This window comes from Lepisma saccharinum, chromosome 8 (genome assembly GCF_977018435.1).
Source record: "Lepisma saccharinum chromosome 8, izLepSacc3.1, whole genome shotgun sequence".
Classification (NCBI taxonomy): Eukaryota; Metazoa; Arthropoda; class Insecta; order Zygentoma; family Lepismatidae; genus Lepisma; species Lepisma saccharinum.
The window spans coordinates 88,857,454-88,885,119 of record NC_139236.1 but is presented as its reverse complement, the minus strand read 5'-3'; the positions used below and the strand labels follow the sequence as shown (position 1 = coordinate 88,885,119).

The 27,666-nt window shown below is 38.1% G+C and overlaps 1 protein-coding gene across 1 annotated transcript; it reads left to right on the top strand.

The window, feature by feature from the left end:
• The first annotated feature begins 7,316 nt into the window (after positions 1-7,316).
• LOC145991285 (uncharacterized) lies at positions 7,317-9,206 on the top strand. The gene has a single exon (XM_083127272.1). It carries the CDS (start codon positions 7,395-7,397, stop codon positions 8,751-8,753), a length of 1,359 nt encoding a protein of 452 aa, XP_082983398.1. The 5' UTR covers positions 7,317-7,394; the 3' UTR covers positions 8,754-9,206.
• The last annotated feature ends 18,460 nt before the right edge of the window (positions 9,207-27,666 follow it).

The window sequence follows — 27,666 nt, the reverse complement described above, 5'->3', positions numbered from 1 at the left end:
CATCACATAGTTTGATTTAAGAAAATATGTGCTTGAGTCGGAAAAAAAGAGATCAGCCTACTAGTCAATTGAAACATCAGAAACTTGTCATACAAAAAATCACAATCACTTGATGCAGAAAAAACCTTTATGTCTTGTTTTATCGTCGACATCACAGGGCAATTTTTTTCCCTGCACGACCCTGGAAAATGCAAATGTCTTAGCTCGTTGAAAACATATAAATATGAAATATGTGGTGAATCTTATACTTTGAGCAAGGAATGAAATAAAGTCAGCTGTCTGTGAGTAACAATGTGTGGCCATAACAGTGTAGCACCACAATAATGACCTGCCACATTGTTACCACTTATGATCTTCCTTTCGGCTGTAGTTGGCACTTGTTACAGTATTGGTTGGCTTCTGTGGAGTACGGAGGAGAGTGCACAGTTACTGGCACACAGGTTTCTTTTCCATTTTTGCTTACTGAGTGAGGTTAATGCAGAGGAATGGGTTACACAGTAGTGAAGCATGTGTTAATTGAAAATATGCAGCGTTGATTTAGACTCTTCCTGTAGAGTGGTGGTGGACATTTTCAATGCCTTTTGTAACATGAACATGCTTTTCACAAATCAAGCTATATGTTAACGTACATGTGTTCTAAATAAAATGCATAGCCTCCGAGATATTTGCATTTTTCAAGGTCTAGTAGCAAAAGAATCACCCTGTATTTATTTGGTAATAAATAATTGAAACTCTTGCGTAAGTTAGGTGTTTGACACATCATATAATGGAACAGTGCCAATTGACTGATTGATTTAACAATGAGGTTGCCAACTTTGGTGCTCAAAATATACATTATTTTACCCTGTAGAGTTACTAAATTTAGAGTACTATTAAAAGTGAAAACCAATTAGATCCGTGAAGCATGAAGTTTTATCTTTCTAATATATTAGGAGAATCCTGTATTTGCCCAAAATTACATACACACACAAACTTTCCCGTTTTATGTCCGACTATCTCCATATTTGCTTTACGACAAGAACGGCATATTATGTTCAAGGAAATCAAAAGTCAATAAATCTTATCTTTCCTCTGATAACACTGATAAGAAGTGAAGCAACTGACGCGACAGCAAAAAATCAGCCAGGTATGGTGCACCATATTCTAATTAGAACAAACAATTTACACAATAAGCACAGGAGGGGAGGTCAAACGTGTCAGTTCATTCCTCCAGTCTCCACTTCCTGAATTTTCACATAGTTCATTTAAGTAGAAAGAAACAAAAATATTTTATGTATATATTTATTTAATAAGATTTCAAATGCTGAGAACAGTCTGAGGGCCTTGATACAGTATTAGAAACGTATAAGATTGATTGATTGATTTGCTTTATTTTACTTGGTTTTTTGTTCTCCGCTTTTGGCTAATTTGCAAAGATTTGAATTTGAATTTGATGGGGATGAGTGATGAAATTGATTGATATCATCTCGCTTCCCGTTACTTAGACGTACTTCATGATAAATAAAAGTCATTAGGGACAACACCGAACAATGATAACACCTGTTTAATTGTGTAAAACTAACACATATCACAATAAAAACGTATTAAAGTATACTTATACTCCATGTTCATCCATCCATATAACACAATTGTGTAGTCATGGTAACCCACACAGACTATAAACTTGGTTACCTTTTCTTTATAATTATAAGAGTTACAATGTACAGAGAGAGAGTGTCTTACACGAATCCTACGTACTACATAATACTGAGATACAAATAATAAAATAAAGATTAAATAGAATATGTAGTATTCATTGAATATAATTATAAATTTTGGAACTTGGAAATTAATTTTTTATTTTGTCTTTTTTATTTTTTAGGTGATGCTTCCATTTTATATACCCATGTAAGGAAATGCTCTAACAATTTTGCAAAAATAATCTAGTTTCTGCTATTGTTACCTTCACATGTTGATTGCAAACTGATATAAATTGGTCGCAATTATATCCTATTGTTTTTGTGTATGAGTGGTGACAATTTTGGTTTTAACTGAATTTCAAAGTTATCTTTTTAAAGAAAGGACAGAAGTAATAGTTTTGAATTTAGCTCCATGTCTCCTACAGCTAAATTCAAAACTGTTACTTCCTTCCTTTCTCAAAAACTTTACTTTGAATCTTCCATATTTTTTTTAAAAAAGTTTGGGACCTATATCTTTTTCAGGTTATTGTTGCTATATAGCTGTAACAGGGGTGCTTGTGCACCCCTTAATTTTCTTCTGCATTACTTTTCCAACATTCATGTTCAACTTAACTATTCACTCTTGCAGTGTCATATAACATTATGACTTGTTAAACCAGGTCATCATATTGAGTGTAGAATGTTAGGTATTGAAGTGAGACTACTGTTACTGTAAACATCAGACACGCCATTGAAACCAGTTTGAAATTGAAGCTGCGTTTACTTTCCTGTAGTGGCGACAGTCTCTACAAAAATCAGCAGCTGATGTGTTTCTTTCATCACCATTGTTGTTAAGAATTGTTTCCTCTTTCGTTCATTCAGCAGGACCATTTGTGATTTTCAAGAATTAACTACAGCTTAGTATGAGCTAGGGTAGGGTGTCTGACTGCCATGCAGGAGACTTGTGTTCAATTCCTGGGGTTCGTGATCTAAGGTTGGAATTTTTCTGGCCTTGTCCCTGCATAAAGCTGCTCTGGGGCTCACCCAGCCTCAAATCAATGGATACCTGGGGACAACCCTGGGTAACACCTCCAATATGGCTGAGATCGAGAATATGTGAGGCCCTACCCCCTAAAAATGCACAGGGAACTTTACCTTACCTTACCGTTACTATTATTATTAATTTATTACTTGTAGCGGAGTTGCATTTAAAGTCATAATTTTGACATCTAAGTATCGTCAGCTTAGTGTGAGTTGTTTGATATTTTAGGTACTATAAAAAGCTATTACAATTTCTTTCTTGAGCACTGCTGATAATAGCAAGGATGATCTATTATTTGTTTTTGCATTTCATTGTGTAGTTCAATACAGATGTAATTAATGTTTGTATGTTTACATTGCATAAACATTTCCTTGTGTGCAAGCCAAAATATAGCATGTCATTTGCCTGTCTAACAAGCCTTATTCGTTTCAAATTACAAAACATGTGGTGGTTGGTTGTGGTAAAAGCTAGAAAACATGGAACTCCAATTTGGAGGCAGAGTTGGTTAAGGGGTTGGATTTTGATCTTACTCCTGAAGATCTTGGTTTCGAGTCCCATTCTTGGGCATTGGTGTGTGTCCCTTCATCAATGTCACATAATCATCATTCATCCTCATCATTGAAATTAGCCAAAAGCAATGCCACATCACAAAGACTGTTTGAGTTCCTCCTCAGAAGAAAAGTACAGCCAGGAAATGTACTGACTACAGGACAATCAGCCTGATTTTGCACTCGGTAAAAATTCTCCTGATAGTAAAAAACAGACACTTATACACTACAGTTGATGGGGAGTTGGAAGACAAACAGTTTGGTTTCAGAAAGAGAAAATGTACAAGAGATGCAATTAGATTACTGCAGGAAATTGGTGGAAAATGCCTTGACAAAGGAGAGTAAGTATTTATAGTATTTGAGGATCTGGAGAAAGCATTTGATAGAGTGAATTGGATGAAACATACAGAGATACTGGGAAGAAATGCCATAGATTGGATAGAGTAAACTCTTAGCCAATCTGTACATGAAACAATGAGTTAAAGTGAGAGTAAAAGAAGAAATGACAAAGGGAAGTGAAATTGGGAGACGAGCACAACAAGCTTGCTGCCTGTCATCTACTTTATTCAACGTCTTAGAAGAATTAGTAAAGAACTGTTTCCAGAATAAGAGAGGGGTAATTATAATAGGGGGAAAAAATACAATGTATAAGATTTGCCATTAACATGTCATTCTTAGCAGAAGACGAAAAGATGGAGAAAGGTATGTTAGAAGACTTAAATTCCCACTGTTTTCAGTTAGTGATGAAAATAAATAAAAAGAAGTGTGAACAAGACAAAGGCAATGGTTATTGGGAATTCAAGACCAAAGTTAACAGCTTCAGATACTTGGTATCACAAGCAGTGACATGAGCTGCAGTAAGAAGTCAACGTGAGAAGAGCAATGGCAAAAAAGCCTGTGTGTGTTTTGTAGACCTCTGAACAAACAGCTAAGAAAGAGTCTAGTGAAATGTTTTGTGTGGAGTGTAGCGTTGTATGGTGCAGATGGACCCTACGAAGAAGTAAGGAAAAATGTTTAGAAGTTTCAGAAATGTAGATATGGTGAAGAATGGAGCATGTGAAATGGACAGACAAATGGAGAAGAGCAATGCTGGAAGTAATCAAGAAAAAAGGAAAATAAATATAGCTACTGTGACACTAGTTAAGAAACTGTGTGCTAAAAGACATGCTGAGTGGAAGGAACAGTTAATGGGGCAGATCCGGGGAAGAAGAAGATACCAGATGACAGATGATATTATATTAAGTGAATGCTATGCTGATATGAAACGTAAGGCACAATATCGGCTAGTCTGAAGGTTGCAGTGAAAAACTTGCCTATTTCTACTGAGACAGAGAACAATGAACAAACAGTGGCATCACATGGAGTAAATCATTAGATGTTCACAGGCAGCATAAAATCAGATAAAATTTACACCCCATCCCCCCAGCCTTAGGGCCGCTGAGGGAAAAAGTTGTGATATACTAAAGGCACTATATGTAAAATCGTGCACATAAACCAAATTCACTGACTTTCCCAGGTTTTATTTTTTACAAAAAATGCAAATCATTCTGTGGTGCTCTAATGCATTAGTAACTAAGTAGTGACTGTTCAACGGCACATGCTGTTCAAAAGTATCAAGTTTATTGAACACTCTTTAGAATAAATTAATTAAAACAAAATCATTGTTATATGGAACATCATAGCTCAGTCGTTAGGGAGTTTGACTACCATGTGAGAGACCCGGGTTCGATTCCCAGTGGGGGAGAACCAGGATATTTTCTGCCTGTTCAAGTGGCGTCACCCAACGCCACATGAATTGGGAATCTGGAGGAAACTCTGGGGGGTAAAGGCAGCCAGGGGGGTGGTGCTGATCACATCACTCCAACCTTCGGCCGTGATCAAGAAAGTGTGGGGCCGTAACTCCACACCCCTCTCTTCATGGTGTAGTGCAAAGCACAGGGAAGCACTTTGCATTTTTTTTACTTTATGGAATATTTGTCTATCAAAAAATGGATTCCGAAAAGTGGAGATGGTTTTCATTCTCTAACTATGAGAAAATTTTATTCTTCCCTGACTATCCACGGTTTTTGAAGGCTGTCACAAATTTATCAGACTGTTCCAGGACTTTTATACTTATTTCTCGGACTTTTCCAGGTTTTTCCAGGTCAGTTGCAATCTGCCCTGGTAAAGTAAAGGTGCTGTAAACCACTGACAAATCAATGATAGGAGTGACCGACTACTTTCCAGAGTGCCTGTCAATGAATATGAAAAAATTCAGTGCAAAGAAAAAATGATGTAAGAAACCTCTTTGCCAATATTACATTAAAACATCAGGAAATGAAACTGTAAGTACTTCATTTAATAACTATATTTGCCGGCGTATAAGACGTGCACTGACACCCTCTTTCGAACACATTTTTGAGGAAAAAGCTTCATCATCGAATTTGTAATTAATTTACAGTATTTCAAATATAAAGTAATGTATAGGTCTACTTACAATAATTAACTTATCTAATCAAACTAGGAAAGAATACATTTTAACTTTAATCTTCATCATCACCGCAAGAAAGCAAGAAAGAAATCAACTCAGAACAGAGAAAATTTCCAGAAATGAAGGTAATCAAAAACTGAGTATCAGCATATAAGACACACCCTGTTTTTCAGACCTATTTTTAAAAGGAAAAGGTGTGTCTTATGCACTGGCAAATATGGTACTTGTAAAATTCGCAAGACATACATGTATTTAGTTATTTGGAAGTTCTTAAATGTAAAAAAGCATGAAACATGATGCATATAATCATGGTGGCAGTTGTCGATAAAATCACTGAAAAACGTCCTTATTTTTAAATATATCACTAAATGTTTGCTACATTGTATTGGATTTTTGTTACTTACATCACTTTTATGGCTAATTGCAATGATGAGGATGAGTGATGATTAGATGAAACCAATGAAGAGACACTCACATAGAACATCCATGCCAGGAACTAGACCACTTGTCATCAAGCTGCTTGCTGATTGTAATCTTACATGCTGAATATAAGAGAATTAGTCTGACCTATGGTACTGAAAGAGGTAAAGGGATACCATATGACATACAGGGTAGCCCACAATAAACCGAATCCAACCGAACTCCCACAAGAAGACATATGAAGTAACAGTAGTGTAAGAGTTAAAGGAGGGACGCAAAAATAAGCAATAACGATTGCATAATATTCAGGACGACGGGTATTGATTCACAGAAAATCCAAATTCATTGCATCAACAAAAGTGGATTGTGGGCCCAATGTTCTCTGAAGGCACTGTGTACACAGCCGTGTACATGAACATCTTTAGGCAATTCTTTGAGAAGTTAACTGACGGGTGAGAATATTGTTTCTTTCAGCATAACAGGCCAACTTACCATACATCATGAATGGCACTTCGTGGAGTTCATAAGGTATTCACAGAAGAAAAAAATACACTTAGCAAGGGGATATGACCTCCACGGTATCCATGCTTAACCATGCGTGACTTTTACCTGTGGTGTTACCTCAAAGGTATAAATAACTCGTGTGGCAACAGCCCGTGAGCCAACCTACCGACAGCCGGCCTCACTTCCACCTGCAAGGTTGCCAATCATCTGACCAGTTATGGGGTGACATGTGGTCAGCACAACGAACCCCGAGTTGTTGTTATAAGTTTCCATGACCAGGTTACGCTACTCATTCGTAGCTTCCCCAATTTCCTCACGATGGTGGGCGGCCACCGGTCCCATACACTGGCTGGAATCTCAGAAGAAAAGTTGTTACACTTCCCCTGAGAGTCTCGAACCTACACGTGTATCGTAGCCAGAGTTCAAAGCATGACCCCTTAGACTGCATGGGTATGGTGCAGGACACCTCAAGGGTATGGTTTATGCAATTAATCTACAGACTCAATCTCAAACAGCAGATGGAAATTCATGGCCGGAGTATTGGCTATGTGGTGTTGCTCGGTGTAACAGGCAAGTATGTGCTTTTCCATTGCTGTGTTACAAAATGCATTGGGAAGGTCACTGACAGCTAGTTCGTTTGGGTTTGTTTTTTTGTTGGCCACCCTGTACATAGGTTAAATGTAACGAATAGAAGAGAGTGTGAATGCCAATTGCTTAGAAGGTATTTTACTTGCAGGTAAACCAATGCATAGATGTCAAAAAGCAAAAACATCATTTGTTCGTGGTTGCTCATCAATTTGATGACAAGTGTTGCCACAGAAAAATGCCCACAAACATGCTACTGTTCTACCAGCATTGATTGCAGCAGAAAAGGATTGCAACGCATTCCACCCAATCTCCCAGGGGGATATGAAGAACTGGATTTTTCTAACAACAACATTGAAACAATAAAGAAAAATATTTTCCAAGGCCTGTCGCAAGTTACAAACTTTGAGTTCTGTTGCAGTAATGTAAAAACTATTGAACTAGATGCATTCTCAGGGATGCAGTCCTTACAAATTCTGGTTCTTAAGAATAACAAGATTACACAACTCCATCCTGACACATTTGTAGAAAACAATTTGCTGAATTACTTGGACTTAAGGAACAATAAGGACCTACAAATACCGAAAAATGGACCCTTTCTGAAAATACCAACATTAACAACGTTAATATTAAGCTCTTGCAACATTGGAACTTTGTCAAAACATACTTTCTCTCTTATGAATAATCTAAATTCCCTTTATCTTGAGGACAACAAGCTAACATCTCTAAACCTAGATATATTCCAACATTTAGAAAATCTTGAAATACTTAGTTTCAATAAAAATTCTCTGAAATGTGACTGTCCAATGCAGAATATTAAAAATTGGGTTGGGAAAAACAACATAGATACGGATGTTGACGTATGTTCTAGACATGAGCAAAATTCACAATGCACAACTAACAATGAAAGAAAGCTGGAAGATAGTGTCTCATCAACTGAGAGCATACGATCAATGAAGGAAAATCAAATACAATCTACATATGAAACAGAAACACAATTAACAGAGAAAAATCAAACATTCAGATCACAATCTACTGATTATCATATTCTAAGCAGCACTCTAGTAACTGATGACAATTTGTTGAAGAGAGAGATTGATTCTAATACTAAAACTTCAGGTTCGGGTTATATTACAACTTTGCTCTCTAATTCAACCACACTTGTACTTATTATCATTAGCAGTATTTTAATTCTTGTCCTGTTTGCATTTTGTATCAAGCATTGTTCTCAAAGAAGCCAACAGCAGAGAGATGTAAAACTTGTAGAAACAGTTATCAGTAAAATGAAACAAGAAAACGAACAGAGGGAACAAAGTGTCAGGTATTCGCCAACACCAACTCTTATCCACAATGTGAGAAGGTATTCCAGTGCTCCTTCAACCACATATAGTAGGCAATATCTTGAGCCCAGACAACCAACCAATCACCATGATTATCTTCGTATTGTTCCAACACCCAGCAATTCTCAAGAGAGAATTTCCCATATTTACGAAGAAATTGGTACACCAGTTCCCAGTACCTATTAATGCTTTTCATAATTCCCATACATTTTTCTTCATTCTTATTTTAACACAGAATCTTGTGTCAAAATTTGTTTTCAGTCCACTTCATACAGAGATAGAAAAAGCAGACTTGTGCCTGCAGTTTGAAGACATATCCTGAACAAAACTAGTGTTATTACTAGCTACTGTTAGAAGCTAGTAATAAAAATTATAAATAACTAGAGGCATGCATATTTCATAACATAACATGCTGTAATGTTCATTTTTCATGTTTCTGAAAGGTGTGAGGTGTATTTTCCTACCCTGTTTTGTCACTAAATGAAATGCAAAATAGGACTCTTAAACATGAAATTTAGTTTATTTATCAACACAACACTTTCTGAAGTTTGAATTATCCTGCGAGTTATGCAATTCACGGAAAATTCATTAATTCTGTTGTAAATATTTGCAACGAAAAAGTGGATTCCTTTACACAGGAAAAAAACTTAATATTCTGTTAGCTACATAAATGTGGTATTAGAAAGGAAATGTTTATTTTGTGCAATAATTATAGTTTTTAAATCAAATTTAGGATTATATTCATAATTTAAAAACCAAAATGTCAATTTTGATCCAATTTTCACCAGAATAACATCGAAATTTTATTTTATTTACCACTTTTGAACCCAAACTTGACTCTGTCTTGTATGAAAATTTTTTATTTTCCTCTCTAAATAACCTGTGGCACATCCAACCAGTTATGGGGTGATGTGTGGTCAGTGTAACCAAAGCACTAATCATTGTTAATAATACTACTAATGCTGCAAATCATTGTTGAAGATTTCAAGTAAAGTGAAATACACACTAATAATTATTTTGAAAAACTTTAAATTCTTACAATTAAACTGTAACATTTATGGTAGTAATCTTCTAAGATACACTTTTAAGAAAATAGAGGATTCATAATGGTAAATCATTTCCATATTTTATTAAAAATGACAAACCTAATGTAAGGGCTGATCTTAATATCAAAAATGCATCAATCCTAGTTTCTAGTTCAAAGTTTGTATCTACTATTTTAGCACAATATCAAAAGAGCATTCTAAGGTCAGTTACATCCATCTTTTCTCACTCGATATGTTAAACACTAGTTTTTCTCTTAAAAAAATAACACAATAATTTGAGCACTTAAGGCGAAGAGGGACAATTACGCACCAGGCATGCATTTATTCCAATATCGTCGGAATGAGCAATGCTACTAAAAAGATCTCCGCCAGAAATGAAGAGTATGAATTTCTCCCCATGTTGTAAGTGGAAGCGGTTTCCTAAGTTGATTATTAAGCCTTATACGATTTTTGAAAAATATGATGAATTAGTATTTACCGAATCCCATGTATTCCTTATGGGACATCAACTTCAACTTCAAGTTACGGCTCATCAAATAGGAGTTTCGACTTTTCCTACTGCTATGACATAGTTCAACGAGTCCTTTTCCCGTCCATGTACTTTTCAACGTCATGGGATGTTTTATATTCCCGAGAGAACGAAAAAAATAATGGTCCCATAAGCCTAGTGCATTTCTCCTTGCCTCCTACGGCCATCCTGGCAGTGTTGCCAAACCTGATGTGCATAATACAGCTAAATTTCACCATTAATATAGCTAAAGAGGACTTTCAAGGAGCTAGATTAACGAAGGCTGCATAAAGTGCCTCCTAGGGTAATTTTTAGTTGTCAGAGGGGTGGGGGTGCTGCTATTATCGTTAGCTTTAAAGTGATGGCAATTTATTCTTAGTTTTCACCGTCTAGATTTGGCGGCATCACCCATCTCAATAATCCAATGATGTTAATATAAATCGAAAATAAAGGGTTCCCGGATAACAAAATTGTCATCTTCATCTTAGCCACAGCGCTATATATAAAAATACATGGGGAGGAAAGAAGAGGTGGGTGACGCAGTCTATAGCTATACGAATATCACGTCACGTGCAAAATGTACACTCATGGCAAAAGTTGGTATTTATGGGCCGGAGCCAGTGGTGGCATCATAGTGGGGCAGAGGGCGGGTGCCAGAGTTCACAGTCAAACGAGTGCACGAAAGAGCCAGATCTGGCTCCAAAAGAGCGAAGTTGGCAACAGTGATCAGCAGCTGCCCCAGCGAGAAAGACCTAGGGGAAATTGTCCCTCCTTGCCTTAAGACAAAACATGGTCATACATAGATATATATACATGTAGATATAGTAAGTAAAAGGTGCAACACTGGTGAGTGTTTCCTTTTTCCTTGTTATTTAGCCTTTGTGGCTCTCCTTCCTTTGTTCCACTAGATATAGGTATATGGTTATATAGATAGATATAGATAAACGTATCTGATAAGCTTGAAAATGTTCACTTGATGCTTCGGAATAGCTTTCTGAAGGACACAGGTTAAAATATCAGCAACGCAAAGGAGCAATGCATAATATCAGGAATTATTAAACCAATCAGTCCTCCTCCATGGCTGTGCGGTCTAAGGCATTGTGCTTTGGACTCAGACTGCGGGACGGCATGGGTTCGAATCCGCCTGGGTTCTCGGCCTGTGTATAGGGCCGGTGGCAACCCACCATCGTGAGGAAATTGGGGAGCTACAAGTGAGTAGTGTAACCTGGTTTTGGAAATCTCCTACAATGGTTGGGGGTTCGACGTGCTAACCCCACGTCGCCCCATTACCGGTTGAAGATCTCCACACCTCTAGGTAGGATTGTGGGAGGGAGACTGGCAGCTGGAAGATTGGCCCAGGGCCTTTCGAGGGCTGTCGAGCTATGAATTATTATTATTATTAAACCAATCAAAAGAATGAGGTTGCTAAGTAAAATCAGAAAAGATGCAAATATTACAGTTGAATTTGAATTGTATTTTAATAAGCATTCATCAATCTAAAGAAAAGTAATACTAAAGACTAAGGGAGATTTCACACGAAAGTGACAAGTGGCAAGCAACACTTGTTTCTCTAGTTTATTAGTCACAGGAAGAAAACCTAAAAATGTAAATTATGTTGTAAAATTTGTACCAGTTTTTGAAACTCAGGAGAGACATGTTGCCCATGAGAAAATGAAGAAATCATATGCACTAAGCTCAAACTGTATACGCTTGACTTGTCACTCTCCTTGCTTGGATAAAGCAAAGACCTAAACACTAGAGCAGTGGTGATACCATGGCATGGCAAATTCCAATTTCTTAAAAGTTGAATCCCTGATCGCAAAAATTTTACTCATAAGTACCTTTCTAGTTCATAAAATTTTACACATGAATGAACATGTACCTTTGAAATTAAATATTGGTAAAAAAAATTATGGTAAAATCAAAGAGTAAATACTTCGATTACATCCAGGCTTGTTAACAAATATAAAAATGTGAATAGCATAGCAGTAACATCGTTGCCTTGTAATCAAGTGATCCTGGGTCCAATACCCATTGGAGCACATAGTGGTGAGGATCTCACTTTAAACTGCAGATCCCGTCTTGATTAGTCTATTTGTACTTTAAAAAGACAAAAACTCACAACTCAAATATGAAATTAGGATTGTTATCTGTCAACCACTTTCAGCAGAACCTCTTTCGGCTCACTATAATTGATATCAGACTATTGGTACCAGTACCGGGTCGCAGCCTGATGGTTGAGATACACTGCACTGGAGTACCCTACCATGTTGACTGACCTACTTTGAACTAACGTGCCTCCAAGCCCTGGTTGTTTCAAACAAAAGCAGTCATGTCCTAAATGGCCAAAACACAGCCTCTTCACATAATGTTGGAGGCAAATTACAACCAAATAATTGCATTATCACACTTCATAAATTCAAAAGAACGTTGCATTAAAATCTATGTTGATACTTTATTATATCAACAAATTAGTTTCAAAACTGCTTTAAGGTCTCTGGTTGGGCTCTCTTCTAATTTAAATATACCTCATTGGTGTGAAGCATTCATTGCTCATGCGGGAACAACAAACTGAAGCATCACGATGCACCTTATTGAGAAAACGGCCCAGTCAGAGCGACAGGAAGCGACAAGCAACATGTGCAGCTTGTCATGTCGCTTCGGTTTCAAAAGGTTCAACTGATTACTGAGGATTTGCTTCCAAGCAACACTTGTCACATGTCGCTTCGGTATGAAATCTTCCAAAGTGTGAAGCTCATTATATAAGGGTGAGTTAAATGAAAGTCAGCAAGTCCTTCGGTCGGTTGAATAGTTATGTCCTGTAACTTGGCAATCCATGTGACTGATTCAATAATCCATAATGTTGCATTCTGCATCATTGTTATGCTGCAATGTAGAGTAGGTCTGAAACTGCAAACTCCAGTGGAGTTTAATTGGGAAACCCTGCAGCACACTCTTTACAGTCCAGATCTATCATTGTGTGAATTTCACACATTTGGTGAACTAAAGAGAAAAGGACACACATTTGCTTTGGATACAGACACAAAGAAGACAGTCACAGAACTTCTAACCCAGCTACCAAATGACTTCTAGAAATCACTAGACAAATTAAACAGTGGACAAGTGTCATAGTGCCAGGGGTGCATTTTTTTCTTTTACATATATATTTGTTTTCATCTAAACAACATCTTGGCTTTCATTTGACTCAACCTTATAAATCAAAAAAACGATGTGGAAAATTGTCGATGAGTTAAATGGGACAGCAAGAAAAGGAGTGTTTTAACAACTACAATATAAACATTGCGAATATGCACACCCTGATATTGGAATTGGTTAAACATTGGCATCAGAATCTGTTTAACAATATATCAGGAAGTATTTTTAAATCAGTCAACTTCCTGCTTCATCATATCATTAGTTTTCATTATCTGTTACAACACTAACCTAGAATTGAAGTTTGTTTTAAACCCACTTTATGCACAGATATACAAATCAGAACTCAACCTACAGTTTAAAGTAGGATGTGAACCATTATGTACCTCCACCAGGTATCGAACCCAGGACCCTTGATTACAAGGTTGTTGTTTGGCTGGCCATTAGGTATTATTTACTTTCATCCTTAACTTTTAAACTTGATTTTAACTCGTGTGCATTTAATTTTCACCTTCCCTGATGAACACAAGTAGGTTTGAAAATTTAGAAATATTCAACAGGTACATATCTAAACAATAGTTGTATATTTTTATGATGTCAAATCACAAAGGAATAAGATCAAAGCAGTAATTAGGGGTAGGTACTTAATTAAATTTAAAATTCTGTAAAATGTGTTGCTACATAGGCATTCAGTTTGATTTTTTAGCTTCAAATTTGTAAATATTTTTAACTGAATAATTTTATGTTAAGGGGAATAAACAACGTGGTTGATAATATAAGACGTAAGCAAGTTACTAAAGATATATCCGCGAAACTTACTTGTAAATTTTCTATTAATTTTGGTCGCCTCTGCTGCAATCCACATGGGAACTCGATGCTTTACTGTTAGGTTGACTTCCGATTCCTGTTGTTTCCTTGCTTACCACTAGGGGCGCTGGTGTAGCCATTTAGTCTGCTCTGCGTGATGGGTTTGAGTTGTTGTAAAAGCGGGAACCAAACATGATGAGCCTGACCGCTGTCGATATTCAGCTCATGTGGAAAGTGCATAATTGCATGTGTCTCTTTGATTTTGGTGTCGATTTTGGATCCTGTGTTTGTTAAACTTGAGGTGCCTTGCTATAGTGGAACCGCAAGCAAAGAAACCTGCGCAGACCCGCGACTCCTGTGCACCGTACTCCCGCGAGTAGAGGAGGGGGAGAGTGGACCATGCTTCCTTATGGCCCGAGGTAGAGGGAAGAAGGAAAAGCTGCGCGGGGACTTTTCGTCCCAAGGTTTTTTTCCTTGTGGTCGATCTATAGTCTGGTAGTGGGTTGGGATTTTTTTGTGTCCGTTAAGTGCTGTTATATATGCAGCTATATCTTTAGTAACTCGCTTACGTCTTATATGAATAATTTTATTTTCTTCATGATAAAAATGTTCTGATGTTTATTGAAATGAGCACAACTGTAATATCTATGGAATTAACTGTAATAAACTCATACAAAATGTAATGTGAATTATTTTTAATATATTCCCTAAATCGAACACATGCTATTTTTAATTTCCTGTTATTAGAAAACGAAATGTCCAGAAAAAATATTATGATTGATATCAGAGATATGGAACGAATGAGAAGATTTTGAAAATAGATAAAAATGAACATATAGTCAATCCCTGTAATACATCTATATAGCTTGGTATGTACAAGAATTTGGTTTATCCAAAAAGAATTACAAAGTACTGTTCAGAAAAGTTGTTACCCTCAACTGTGCTACAATTTTAAATGCATCAAAAGAACAAACACTACTCACACATATACAGGGTAATTCAAAATAATTGTTGCAGTTTTAATATTTTTTGCTGGTCAGGTCGTTGTTGATTTGCTTTATTTTACTTCGCTTTTTGTGCCACTTTTGGCTAATTTGCGAAGATGGGGATGAGTGATTATATGATAAAATTGATGATTGAACACTCACAAACATCCATGCCCTGTCCGGGATTCAAATCCGGGACCCCTGGCGTTGCAGCGCAATGTGCTAACCACTCCTCCACAGGAGCCGGCGCTGGTCAGGTCATGTAATATATGACATTGATAACTGCACTGATGGATGGGGACACACTCAAAGTTTTCTTTTTGCAATATGTAATTATGCATTTGGCTGCTAGGAGACAGATTTTATAAGATGGTGGGTCACGGCTCTGAGAAGTTGTTTTTGTGCTCGAATTTTATCATCTGTCAGTTATCATTCAACGACAAATTCCATTCACCAGTGGCATGCACAGTTTCAGGATACAGGATGGCACATAACTAGAGCCCGGAAGTTCAGGCATTTATTTTCGTTAAAATAGGCAGGCAAAAAGGCATTTATAATGTGGTAAATAGGCACTAAAAATGAAAAAAGGGGCAAAATAAAGCGAAAAAAGGCACATTTAGAAGTCGCTTAAAGTGCTTTTTAAGTTCTAAACATTCATTGATAGTCGTCTGTCAGAGAGAATGTTTTTCATAATAGAAAATGATCTGTCTACTTCGACAGAAGTTATTGGAGCATACATATAACAAGCTAACGTAGCTGGACTCATTTTGGTAACAGCATTTTCACCTTTTAGAATGTCACAAATTATTTTCAATTGTTTCAAGTCCTCATTTGCACTCACTACCCGTTAGCACTTTTCCGCAACAACTCACCCCTTTTCTCCTGGCACTTCCATCATCTGCTGCATAGATTCCTCGAAGATTTTCATGGATGCTATAATTGTAATTGTCTCTGGCAATGCACCATAATGTGGAAAAGTAAACTTGAATAGCACGGGAGTTTTTTCACTTCACGAATTGAAGCCGCTTCATTTTCTGGAAGAGCATCGATCACCTCACTGATTTTTTGAAGGTTGTTAGCATAATATATAGCTGCTGATATCCAGGTTCCCTATCTCGTCAAGACTGGTTGCTGAGGTAAACTAAGCTCAATCGCAACTTCCTGAAATTTTCGGGTTCGAGAGGGAGATTTCAGAAATATTTTCTTTGTGTTCGAAATCAACCTGTCCACTTCAGCAGTCAATCATGCACAAGAAATGTTAACCGAAAGGCAATATCCTGACTCAGCATGAAATACTTTTTTCTCACACTTTTCTCCTTCAGCAATGTTGAAACATGCGTGAGTTCAATATTACTTAAATAAGGCGAAAATTATTCACATAATAAACGGAAGAAAAATAAATGCCAACAACGTTTTTTGGGAGAAAAATAATTTATATACACATTTTTTTTAAAAAAATGTCAAATTTCATTGAAAAGGAAAAAAAAGGCATTATAATTAAAAATAGGCAGTGGGGTCCCAAATAGGCAAAATGAAAAGGCTTCCAAAACATTCGAAACAACATAAGAAACGTATATCCGGAAAAATTTTATCAATATATGCAGTAGATAAAAAGAGGCATTTTGCCAAACTTCCGGGCTCTACACATAATGATAAAGCCAGAAGTACAAGAGGACCAGGTTAGAGAGGCTTTCCAATGGAGTCCTAGGAAATCAGAGGGAACTCAGTATACCTAACTGAAACTTTGGCATGCTGAAGCAACTAAGAATGAAGTGATGGCCCCTATCTGCTTGAGCTTTAACAACTAAGCAGGGTGGCTACTCTAGAACCATGATAAAATTCAAGTATAATTCCCAGTTTTCAAGGTGAATTTTTCAAAAATTCAAGGCTATAAGCACATGTTTTCTCTATTTCAACTTACGTATTACCACCTCTCACCACCCACACACACTAATCAGCACACACACACAAATATATTAACAATATAAAGGGTGTGTGCGATTCCAGTGTGTTAAAAAAAATATAATTCAATTAAATTAAATGATCTTGTATTCAAAATATTTAAGGTGCAAAGTTTACATTTGCCACTTCACATACTCAAGACTAGAAATACAGTACATCTATAAACACAAGTCACAAATGTTATGGTTTATATTCTAATCTAAGAAAACTTGTTAATTGTATAAGAATTTCAGACTACCTAATCATCTTCAAGATATCATATCTAGCATGTCAGATATTATTCTGCAAAGGACGCTAACAAAGTAAACGGTTGAGAGAATTGTTTTATTTTCCAGGAAGCTTTATTTTCCTTCCTCGATAACAATAATTTTTTTTTTATTATTTTCTTGTAGTTTACGGTTATTACAAGCATAAGAAAACAGTTTTTCATTGCGACGTTTCAGGAGAACAGAGGTTCCCTTCATCACCTCCACTATGGCTGAAATTATAGTGCAGGTGGGGGGCATGTTTTAATGTGCAGGGAAAGGCTATATTTCAGAACATATTCCATTGTAGTATTACACATCATTTGAATTAACATTATGAGAACGATGAGACCTTCAAAGTTAGAGGTATCACTTGGAGGCAATGGAGGGGAGGTATTTGTTCCCCTCCACAAAAACAATTTACACGTTAACATTAATTTTGCTAACATCCTGGGAACTGATCTTCATGTTCCCCCCCCCCCCTCCCCCATCATTTATGCTAATGTTCAAAGTTCCTGCTCAACTTTCACAACTTTATAGAATTTACCTTATCAATTAGGAGGTTATTACTAAAATAGTTGATAACTTCCAAATTATCTTTGGTTTGTTGACTTGTGCTATCTACAATGTACACATTGCATCAGAGGAAAGAACTTCATATGGCCAGCTTCTCAACTATTTGCAAAAACTTTTAACAGGCAAGTATAGAGTAATTTCATTTTATGCCAGATTAAATTCACAGGTAGATTTGATTCAACAGAAAACGTAGTGACCTGGCTTCAATTGCTGAACATGTATGACCAGTTGCTTATTCTAAAACACTGCCCAAGATACAGTTTGCTATCAAGGTTGAACTAAATTGAAGATAGATGCACAGAGCATGGTGCTGCTCACACCACAATGATCAACGAACGGGGGGGGGGGGGGAATGCAAAGGTGAGATCTATAAATAAATGATAGGGAATATTGTGATTGAAAATAAATCTGTTTTCCTTTTTTTGACATTGCCTATGGAGACACTTCTCCTCAATGCAGCAATCTTCATAAATTTTTTGAAAAAAATGTTTTTTTGCTCTCGTGTCTAGCATGCATTTGTACATTATGTAGGCAAGTGATTTGAAAAGCAACGAAGTAAAAGTGGGCATGAGAGGAGTGAAAATAAAAAAATATAAACTTTCCAATGTCATCTACTTTTTAATGATATCAGTGGTGCATTCTCCCATGTTACCTTGTATATCGTCGGTAAACCAACATTTTTTCATATGTATAAAAATTGGCAGAAAATATTAAGTTGTAAGAATTCTGTTTATGTTTTACTTGCATGTCTGCATTAGTGTTTTATTTATACTATATGTAATTAATACATAATAAAGTCATGCACTGTGGCCATGCGTGGTCATGCTTTGGTCTCCAGATATGGGATACGTGCAGGTTCGGGTCTCCCGAGGGAAGCGTAACAACTTTTCTCCTGAGATTTCGGCCAGTGTATGGGACTGGTGGCCACCTACCATTGTGAGGAAATTGGGGAGCTATGAATGAGTAGCATATCCCAGTCACGTAAACCTACGACGACTGGGGGTTCATCATGCTGACCACACGTCACCCACTAACTGGTTGAATGTTCTCCCAACTCGGCAGTCGGTAGGTAGACCTTGGCCCACGCAGACTGTCGCAGCATGGGATATTAATATGTAATAAATATATATAATAAATAAACTGCTGAGGTAAACCAGGTCAAATTTTCAGAATACAGCACTGGATACCATCATGTTATGATATGGCATATCTATCAAAAGTTTTGTGCATACAGCAATGGAAGTGCAACTTTGGTTAATGCAGGTAGCGAGATGCTCTACCAACTGAGCTCCCGCAGCTCCATTTTACATTTTCAATAACATTGCATATTATTTTCTTGGGAAATATCTACTTCTTTGAAAAAGTACTTGTTAAAAAATACTTTTAGCGATGCCAAGGCAGCTGAATTTGAATTTTCCTTTCTTTTCAAAAAACTGCTATAATATTCCAAAATATGAAATACAGTATTACGTTTGCTTAGAATTACTTCTAAAACATTCATGTGAATATTCGTGTAGCTTGCTTTCGCCGTTCTCTAGATATTATTAAGAGTTTAACCTCCCAGCACTCGTGCTGTTGTAAAAAGTACAACAATGTATAATTTTTAAAAGTAAAATGAAAAGCTTGGTCACCAACAATCGATTCCACCAACGTATTCGTTTGTTGGTTCTTCCTCATAGTTACTGCTAAATATGTGGTTTCATTAGTCACACATTTAGTTGCAACAGAAGAATGAAGCAGTGAATGTGTGTCTGTTGTACTTTTATAACGCATGAGTACTTTTGTGTTCTTTTTACAATTCCATCCACAAGAGTAAATTGCTTGAGATATAATGTCTCAATTAATAAATATTAAGAAAATAAAAAAAAACTACTTTCTTGAAGAATTACAATTGAGGCGCTCAGAATAATAACGGCAGATCCCAACTGACCTCGAATTTTGAAATACAAGTATGACGGTATACTGCTGTCACCCGACCTCGAATTTTGAAATACACGTATGACGGTATACTGCTGCCACTTATCTTTCATATGCTGAAGTATCAAAAGAATTGCAATATGCCAAAACTCTCATATTCCACCTTTAAAATTCGTCCGTAAGGAAGATGAAAATATTATCAGTGGAAAAATGGCATATCCCAACTGTGTGTGCTTTTGTTTATGTCCGCTACGAGTTTGGTGGCGTTGTAGACAATATGGCAGCGTCCATGACTGAGTGTGTTGTTATGCCAGAATCTCCAAAAAAAAGGTAAAAAAACGAGTGAAAAACTCTACTGAATAGGTAATAAACAAACAAAAGTTATGCAGAAACAGTGGCAAGTCATATGTAACAAAAACTTTAACTGTGGTTCCAGGAAAAAAAACGTCAACCATTTGAGAAGTGTTGGAACTTTCCTGATTCAACTGCATCTTTCAAAGTTTGTCTGAGGATGTGAAGGACACATTGTTTCTAGAGTTTTATGATCTTGGTGATTATAACAAGAAGAATGCCTATTTGTTTAATTTAATCGAGAAAAATGAACCTCGAAAGGCATAAAAAAGGACAGAATAATCCGAGACGAAAGCAGGCGCAAGTTTACCTAATACTCGTATTTCTACAGAAACAGTGTTTTACATGCGTCAGCTATGGACGTATACCTCTAATATTCACATGTTAAATGATGACAGTGCAGTATTGAATGTATGGTCTGAAAATGTGGCTTCACGTGACAGTGATGAAATCGGTTCTTGTTTCTTAATAAGTTTTTCCTCAGCTGAAATCAAACTTCAATGTTAATAACCTGATCATATGGACTGATTCTTGTGCTGGACAAAACAAAAATTTTCATATTGTTGCTCTTTGGATTTACTTAGTATAAGTGAAGGTTTTTGATTCAATAACACATAGATTTTCGTACCAGGACACTCGTACATGGCTTCGGATAGGGATTTTGCAGCTATTGAGAAGAAAACAACGAAGATGCAGTGCATGTATTGCCCAAACCAATGGTGAAATGTCATTGAAGCACCAAGAGTAAAAAAAAAACCTTTCACTATTAATAAAATGACCAGGGAAGATTTTGCTGATATTCAAAATGGCATTAGTTCAAACTTTGTCATTAGAAAAAAGCGATGGAGCAGTGGTAGCATCGTCGCCTTGTAATCAAGGAGTCCTGGGTTCGATACCCGGTGGAGGCACATAGTGGTTCGGATCCCACTTTAAACTGTAGGCACAGTCCCCATTAGCCTTACTGTGCACAAAGTGGACTTAAAACACCAACTCAATCAATCAATCAGAAAAAATGTTAATGGTGCTCCTCTGCTTTTACTTAAGGTTACTTCCATTATTGTGGAAAATGATAATCCTGATATTGTAAAATTTAGTTTATCTTATTCTGACATTGACTTGCATCAAACAGTTGATTTTAGGAAACGAGGTAAAACTTTAGATGTTTCATTCTTTAAGTTACAACAGAAGTACAGCCAACAGAAAAAAATTAAGAAAGCTAAATACAATGACCTGATGCAACTATTGTTATTTATAAAAATCTTGTTCATAATTTGTGTTGATGTTGAAGAAGAATGTGAAAATCTGGGAACGGAGTTGGATTAATACAACATGTTATATAAAGGTAAACTCAATAAATAAGTTTTATCCCATTTTTTCACTTGTGTATATTCTTTCCTAGTAAATAGCACAAAATCTGTGAAACTATTAAGCACAATGGTTCAAGAATTTGCAGATAAACTTGAAAAACCATATTTAAAAGAACAAAAAAAAATTATGTCATAATGTTAAAAATCTCCCAAATTTTGAAATTAAAGAGATAATGTCATTTTTCTCAAAATGAACTTTGGTTGGGATCTGCCGTTATTATTCGGAGTGCCTCAATTGTATGACTGAAAATAGTGAGTGTTGTAAAAAATACAACGCGCGAATACTCATGTGACAGAAATAAGCGTGAGTGCCAAAAGGTTAATAGATTTATGTAGGCACAAAATTGTAGACGACAACGAAAACAAATCACATGGAGATTCACATGAATGCTCTTGAAGGAATTCTAAGAATTTTTCATATTTTGGAATATATAGCACTTTTTCGAAAGGAAAATTCAAAAACAGATGCCCTGGCATCATCATCCAAAGGTCCAGCCAAGCTTTAAACATAACATGAAATTCATGATTGGGAAAAGAGAGACGCGGTAGTATATAAATACGGAGAAACTAGTACTCACTTTTATCCGCGAAGCTGTTTTTTCTTCTTTTTCGATTAATTTCAGTGGCCACTGCCACCATCCTCGTTGGAACTTGCTGCGCTGTTGCTTGGCGTGCGTCTTTTGTTCGTAGTTCTCTGGCTGCCGTTAGGTGCGCTGCTAGGTGCGCTGTGCATCTTGGTGCGTCGTCTGCTATTTCCGGGCGATAACTGCTGCAGTAGTGGAATCCAAGTATGGTGCGCTTGCCCGCTATCGATGTTTAGTTCGTGCGGGAAGTGCATTATGGCGTGCGTTTCCTTGATTTTGGTGTCTATGAGCGTGTGGGCAGTGTGTTTGACTCGAACCTTTTGAATTTTATGGCTATTGTATTTGATATGTCTAGCAAGACCAGTAGTGGGTTGGGCTTTTTTCGCATCTGCTAGGTGCTGTTGGATTCTTTCATTGACAGATCTGATGGACCTGCCGATGTAATGAGCCTTGCATTCACACTCTGCATCATATACACCTGGGTTGTCAAGGGGGGAGAGGAAGTACCGTTTGTGCTTGTTCAGTTTATCAGTTATTTTGGAGTTGGGTTTGTGCGCTACTTTGATGCCAAATGGGAGAAGGGCTTTGGCTATGCGGTTGGAAGTGGTGGGATGGTAGGGGAAGGCAAACCATTTATATTGGTCGCTGGGGGTTGGTTGTGGCTGGGTTGCTTGTGGATGGGTTGATTGTGGTAGGTTAGGGTGTCTGACCTGTATTTCCGCCTTACTGCACCAAGTGGAAAGTTGTGATTCAGTGTAGCCATGTTTCAGGGCTATTTCTGTGATGGTGGCTATCTCCTCTCGTAGATCCTCTTCTTTGCCACAGTAGGAGAAGGCTCTTCGATAAAAGTTTAGCCACACATTGGCTTTTAGCTTAGGGGGATGGCTAGAGAGAGCATGTATGTACTGGTTGCCTGCATCCGGTTTTCTGTAGACGGTGGTTGTGAATTTGTTAAGTGCACGGCTGATGGTGATGTCCAGGAAGTTGATTTTACCAAGTTTTTCATGCTCTACGGTGAAGTTGAGCCTGGGGTGGATGTTATTTAGTTTGTTCACTAGGAGGTTGAGTTCTTCTGCCTTTTTGTATACAACTATTGTGTCGTCCGCGTACCTTCCATATCGGATGTGTTGTAGTTCTGGAGTGTGGAGTATCTCTTTTTCAGCCAGGTGCATGACGATGTTGGCTAAAGGAGCTGATAGCGGGTTGCCCATCGCAAGGCCCTCGGATTGGTTGTAGAATTTATCTTCAAACTGAAAGTAATTGTGTTTTAGACAAACTTCCAATAGCCTGGTTATCTCTTGTACCTCTAGGGCCGGGATTCTGTTAGTTGTCAGCCATCTTTCCACCGAACGCAGTGCTAGGTCTATGGGGATTGAACTGTACATATCTACTATATCAATGCTGGCTAATTTTGCACTGTCAGCATTGATATAGTAAAGTTACCAGATTTTTAGCATCGGCACTGTTGCGGAACACGTATGTAAGCTTGTGGTTGAAATGAGATATTTTGTTTTTTAGCCAGTTTGTTAGGTGAACTGTGGGGTAATTGAAGCCAGCTATTATAAGTCGCATGGGGATTCCAGGTTTATGAGTTTTAGGAATGCCATAGGCAATGGCAGGTGAAGGGTGGGGATTGAGGAGGAATTTGTGGTCTTGTTCACTAAGTATGGCACTAGATTTCACTGCATTTTTCACAATTCTATTGCACCTGTCTGTGGGGTCTTTTTTGATGACACTGTACGAGTCACTGTTTAGTTTGTCTATCACTTTCGTGGAGTAATCACCTTTGTGCATGATTACGAACTGGTTTGTTTTGTCAGACTTTAGACACCAAACATCATTGGTGTTCAGCCATTTGCCAAAATCGGAGAGGACAGAAGAGATTTCTTGGTGCACTGGATTAGGTTTCCTGGTTTTACTGTTGGTCATCACTTTTTGAAAAATTCCGGCTGCTGACGTTCTGATGTTTTCCGAATCTTGGGGTTTGGGAGCAAAACAAGCTGCTTTTTCTGCCGCACATATGAGGTCGAGGGTGGGTGGCTTACTGTTTTGTACATTAAACTTATCGCCGTAGGCAAGGAGTTCTTTGAATTTGTTGGGGATTGAGAGATTTGACAGATTTATTATGTTTTTTCCATGTCCGTCATCTGGGTTGATTGCATTCTCACTCGGCCATGTTCCTCCCAAGCGTGAAGTTTGTTGCGTAAAGAGCTAGTTTTTTTGGTTTTCCAAGATTTGTAGCATGTATTCGATGTTATTCTTTGCATGCTCCCACTTCGCGGGTGATAGCGTGGTTTCCAGTCTATTTCTTTGTCGTTCACACGTGTGAGACAGTCAGCGAATTTCAGCATGTTTGTCGGAAATAACGGCGGAAAGCGCACGTTTTTGTGAAATATGGATAACGTTCTTCATTCTGTAGCTGCTATTTTGCACTTTCCACTGGATGAACTTGGGAAAAACATCGCACCGTTTGCACGCTTTCGAGAAAATTACGTCCAAACGACGCACAAGTAACTTACGTTCGTTCCGTTCGTATTCCCGTAATTCCTTCACACGCGAAGGTTCTGTATTCATGATTGGGAAAAGAGAGACGCGGTAGTATATAAATACGGAGAAACTAGTACTCACTTTTATCCGCGAAGCTGTTTTTTCTTCTTTTTCGATTAATTTCAGTGGCCACTGCCACCATCCTCGTTGGAACTTGCTGCGCTGTTGCTTGGCGTGCGTCTTTTGTTCGTAGTTCTCTGGCTGCCGTTAGGTGCGCTGCTAGGTGCGCTGTGCGTCTTGGTGTGTCGTCTGCTATTTCCAGGCGATAACTGCTGCAGTAGTGGAATCCAAGTATTGTGCGCTTGCCCGCTATCGATGTTTAGTTCATGTGGGAAGTGCATTATGGCGTGCGTTTCCTTGATTTTGGTGTCTATGAGCATGTGGGCAGTGTGTTTGACTCGAACCTTTTGAATTTTATGGATATTGTATTTGATATGTCTAGCAAGACCAGTAGTGGGTTGGGCTTTTTTCACATCTGCTAGGTGCTGTTGGATTCTTTCATTGACAGATCTGATGGACCTGCCGATGTAATGAGCCTTGCATTCACACTCTGCATCATATACACCTGGGTTGTCAAGGGGGGAGAGGAAGTACCGTTTGTGCTTGTTCAGTTTATCAGTTATTTTGGAGTTGGGTTTGTGCGCTACTTTGATGCCAAATGGGAGAAGGGCTCTGGCTATGCAGTTGAAGTGGTGGGATGGTAGGGGAAGGCAAACCATTTATATTGGTCGCTGGGGGTTGGTTGTGGCTGGGTTGCTTGTGGATGGGTTGATTGTGGTAGATTAGGGTGTCTGACCTATATTTCCGCCTTACTGCACCAAGTGGAAAGTTGTGATTCAGTGTAGCCATGTTTCAGGGCTATTTCTGTGATGGTGGCTATCTCCTCTCGTAGATCCTCTTCTTTGCCACAGTAGGAGAAGGCTCTTCGATAAAAGTTTAGCCACACATTGGCTTTTTGCTTAGGGGGATGGCTAGAGAGAGCATGTATGTACTGGTTGCCTGCATCCGGTTTTCTGTAGACGGTGGTTGTGAATTTGTTAAGTGCACGGCTGATGGTGATGTCCAGGAAGTTGATTTTACCAAGTTTTTCATGCTCTACGGTGAAGTTGAGCCTGGGGTGGATGTTATTTAGTTTGTTCACTAGGAGGTTGAGTTCTTCTGCCTTTTTGTATACAACTATTGTGTCGTCCGCGTACCTTCCATATCGGATGTGTTGTAGTTCTGGAGTGTGGAGTATCTCTTTTTCAGCCAGGTGCATGACGATGTTGGCTAAAGGAGCTGATAGCGGGTTGCCCATCGCAAGGCCCTCGGATTGGTTGTAGAATTTATCTTCAAACTGAAAGTAATTGTGTTTTAGACAAACTTCCAATAGCCTGGTTATCTCTTGTACCTCTAGGGCCGGGATTCTGTTAGTTGTCAGCCATCTTTCCACCGAACGCAGTGCTAGGTCTATGGGGATTGAACTGTACATATCTACTATATCAATGCTGGCTAATTTTGCACTGTCAGCATTGATATAGTAAAGTTACCAGATTTTTAGCATCGGCACTGTTGCGGAACACGTATGTAAGCTTGTGGTTGAAATGAGATATTTTGTTTTTTAGCCAGTTTGTTAGGTGAACTGTGGGGTAATTGAAGCCAGCTATTATAAGTCGCATGGGGATTCCAGGTTTATGAGTTTTAGGAATGCCATAGGCAATGGCAGGTGAAAACGCAGGTGAAAACGCCCGGAAATAGCAGACGATGTACCAAGACGCACAGCGCACCTAGCAGCGCACCTAACGGCAGCCAGAGAACTACGAACAAAAGACGCACGCCAAGCAACAGCGCAGCAAGTTCCAACGAGGATGGTGGCAGTGGCCACTGAAATTAATCGAAAAAGAAGAAAAAACAGCTTCGCGGATAAAAGTGAGTACTAGTTTCTCCGTATTTATATACTACCGCGTCTCTCTTTTCCCAATCATGAATACAGAACCTTCGCGTGTGAAGGAATTACGGGAATACGAACGGAACGAACGTAAGTTACTTGTGCGTCGTTTGGACGTAATTTTCTCGAAAGCGTGCAAACGGTGCGATGTTTTTCCCAAGTTCATCCAGTGGAAAGTGCAAAATAGCAGCTACAGAATGAAGAATGTTATCCATATTTCACAAAAACGTGCGCTTTCCGCCGTTATTTCCGACAAACATGCTGAAATTCGCTGACTGTCTCACACGTGTGAACGACAAAGAAATAGACTGGAAACCACGCTATCACCCGCTAAGTGGGAGCATGCAAAGAATAACATCGAATACATGCTACAAATCTTGGAAAACCAAAAAACTAGGTCTTTACGCAACAAACTTCACCACTTGGGAGGAACATGGCCGAGTGAGAATGCAATCAACCCAGATGACGGACATGGAAAAAACATAATAAATCTGTCAAATCTCTCAATCCCCAACAAATTCAAAGAACTCCTTGCCTACGGCGATAAGTTTAATGTACAAAACAGTAAGCCACCCACCCTCGACCTCATATGTGCGGCAGAAAAAGCAGCTTGTTTTGCTCCCAAACCCCAAGATTCGGAAAACATCAGAACGTCAGCAGCCGGAATTTTTCAAAAAGTGATGACCAACAGTAAAACCAGGAAACCTAATCCAGTGCACCAAGAAATCTCTTCTGTCCTCTCCGATTTTGGCAAATGGCTGAACACCAATGATGTTTGGTGTCTAAAGTCTGACAAAACAAACCAGTTCGTAATCATGCACAAAGGTGATTACTCCACGAAAGTGATAGACAAACTAAACAGTGACTCGTACAGTGTCATCAAAAAAGACCCCACAGACAGGTGCAATAGAATTGTGAAAAATGCAGTGAAATCTAGTGCCATACTTAGTGAACAAGACCACAAATTCCTCCTCAATCCCCACCCTTCACCTGCCATTGCCTATGGCATTCCTAAAACTCATAAACCTGGAATCCCCATGCGACTTATAATAGCTGGCTTCAATTACCCCACAGTTCACCTAACAAACTGGCTAAAAAACAAAATATCTCATTTCAACCACAA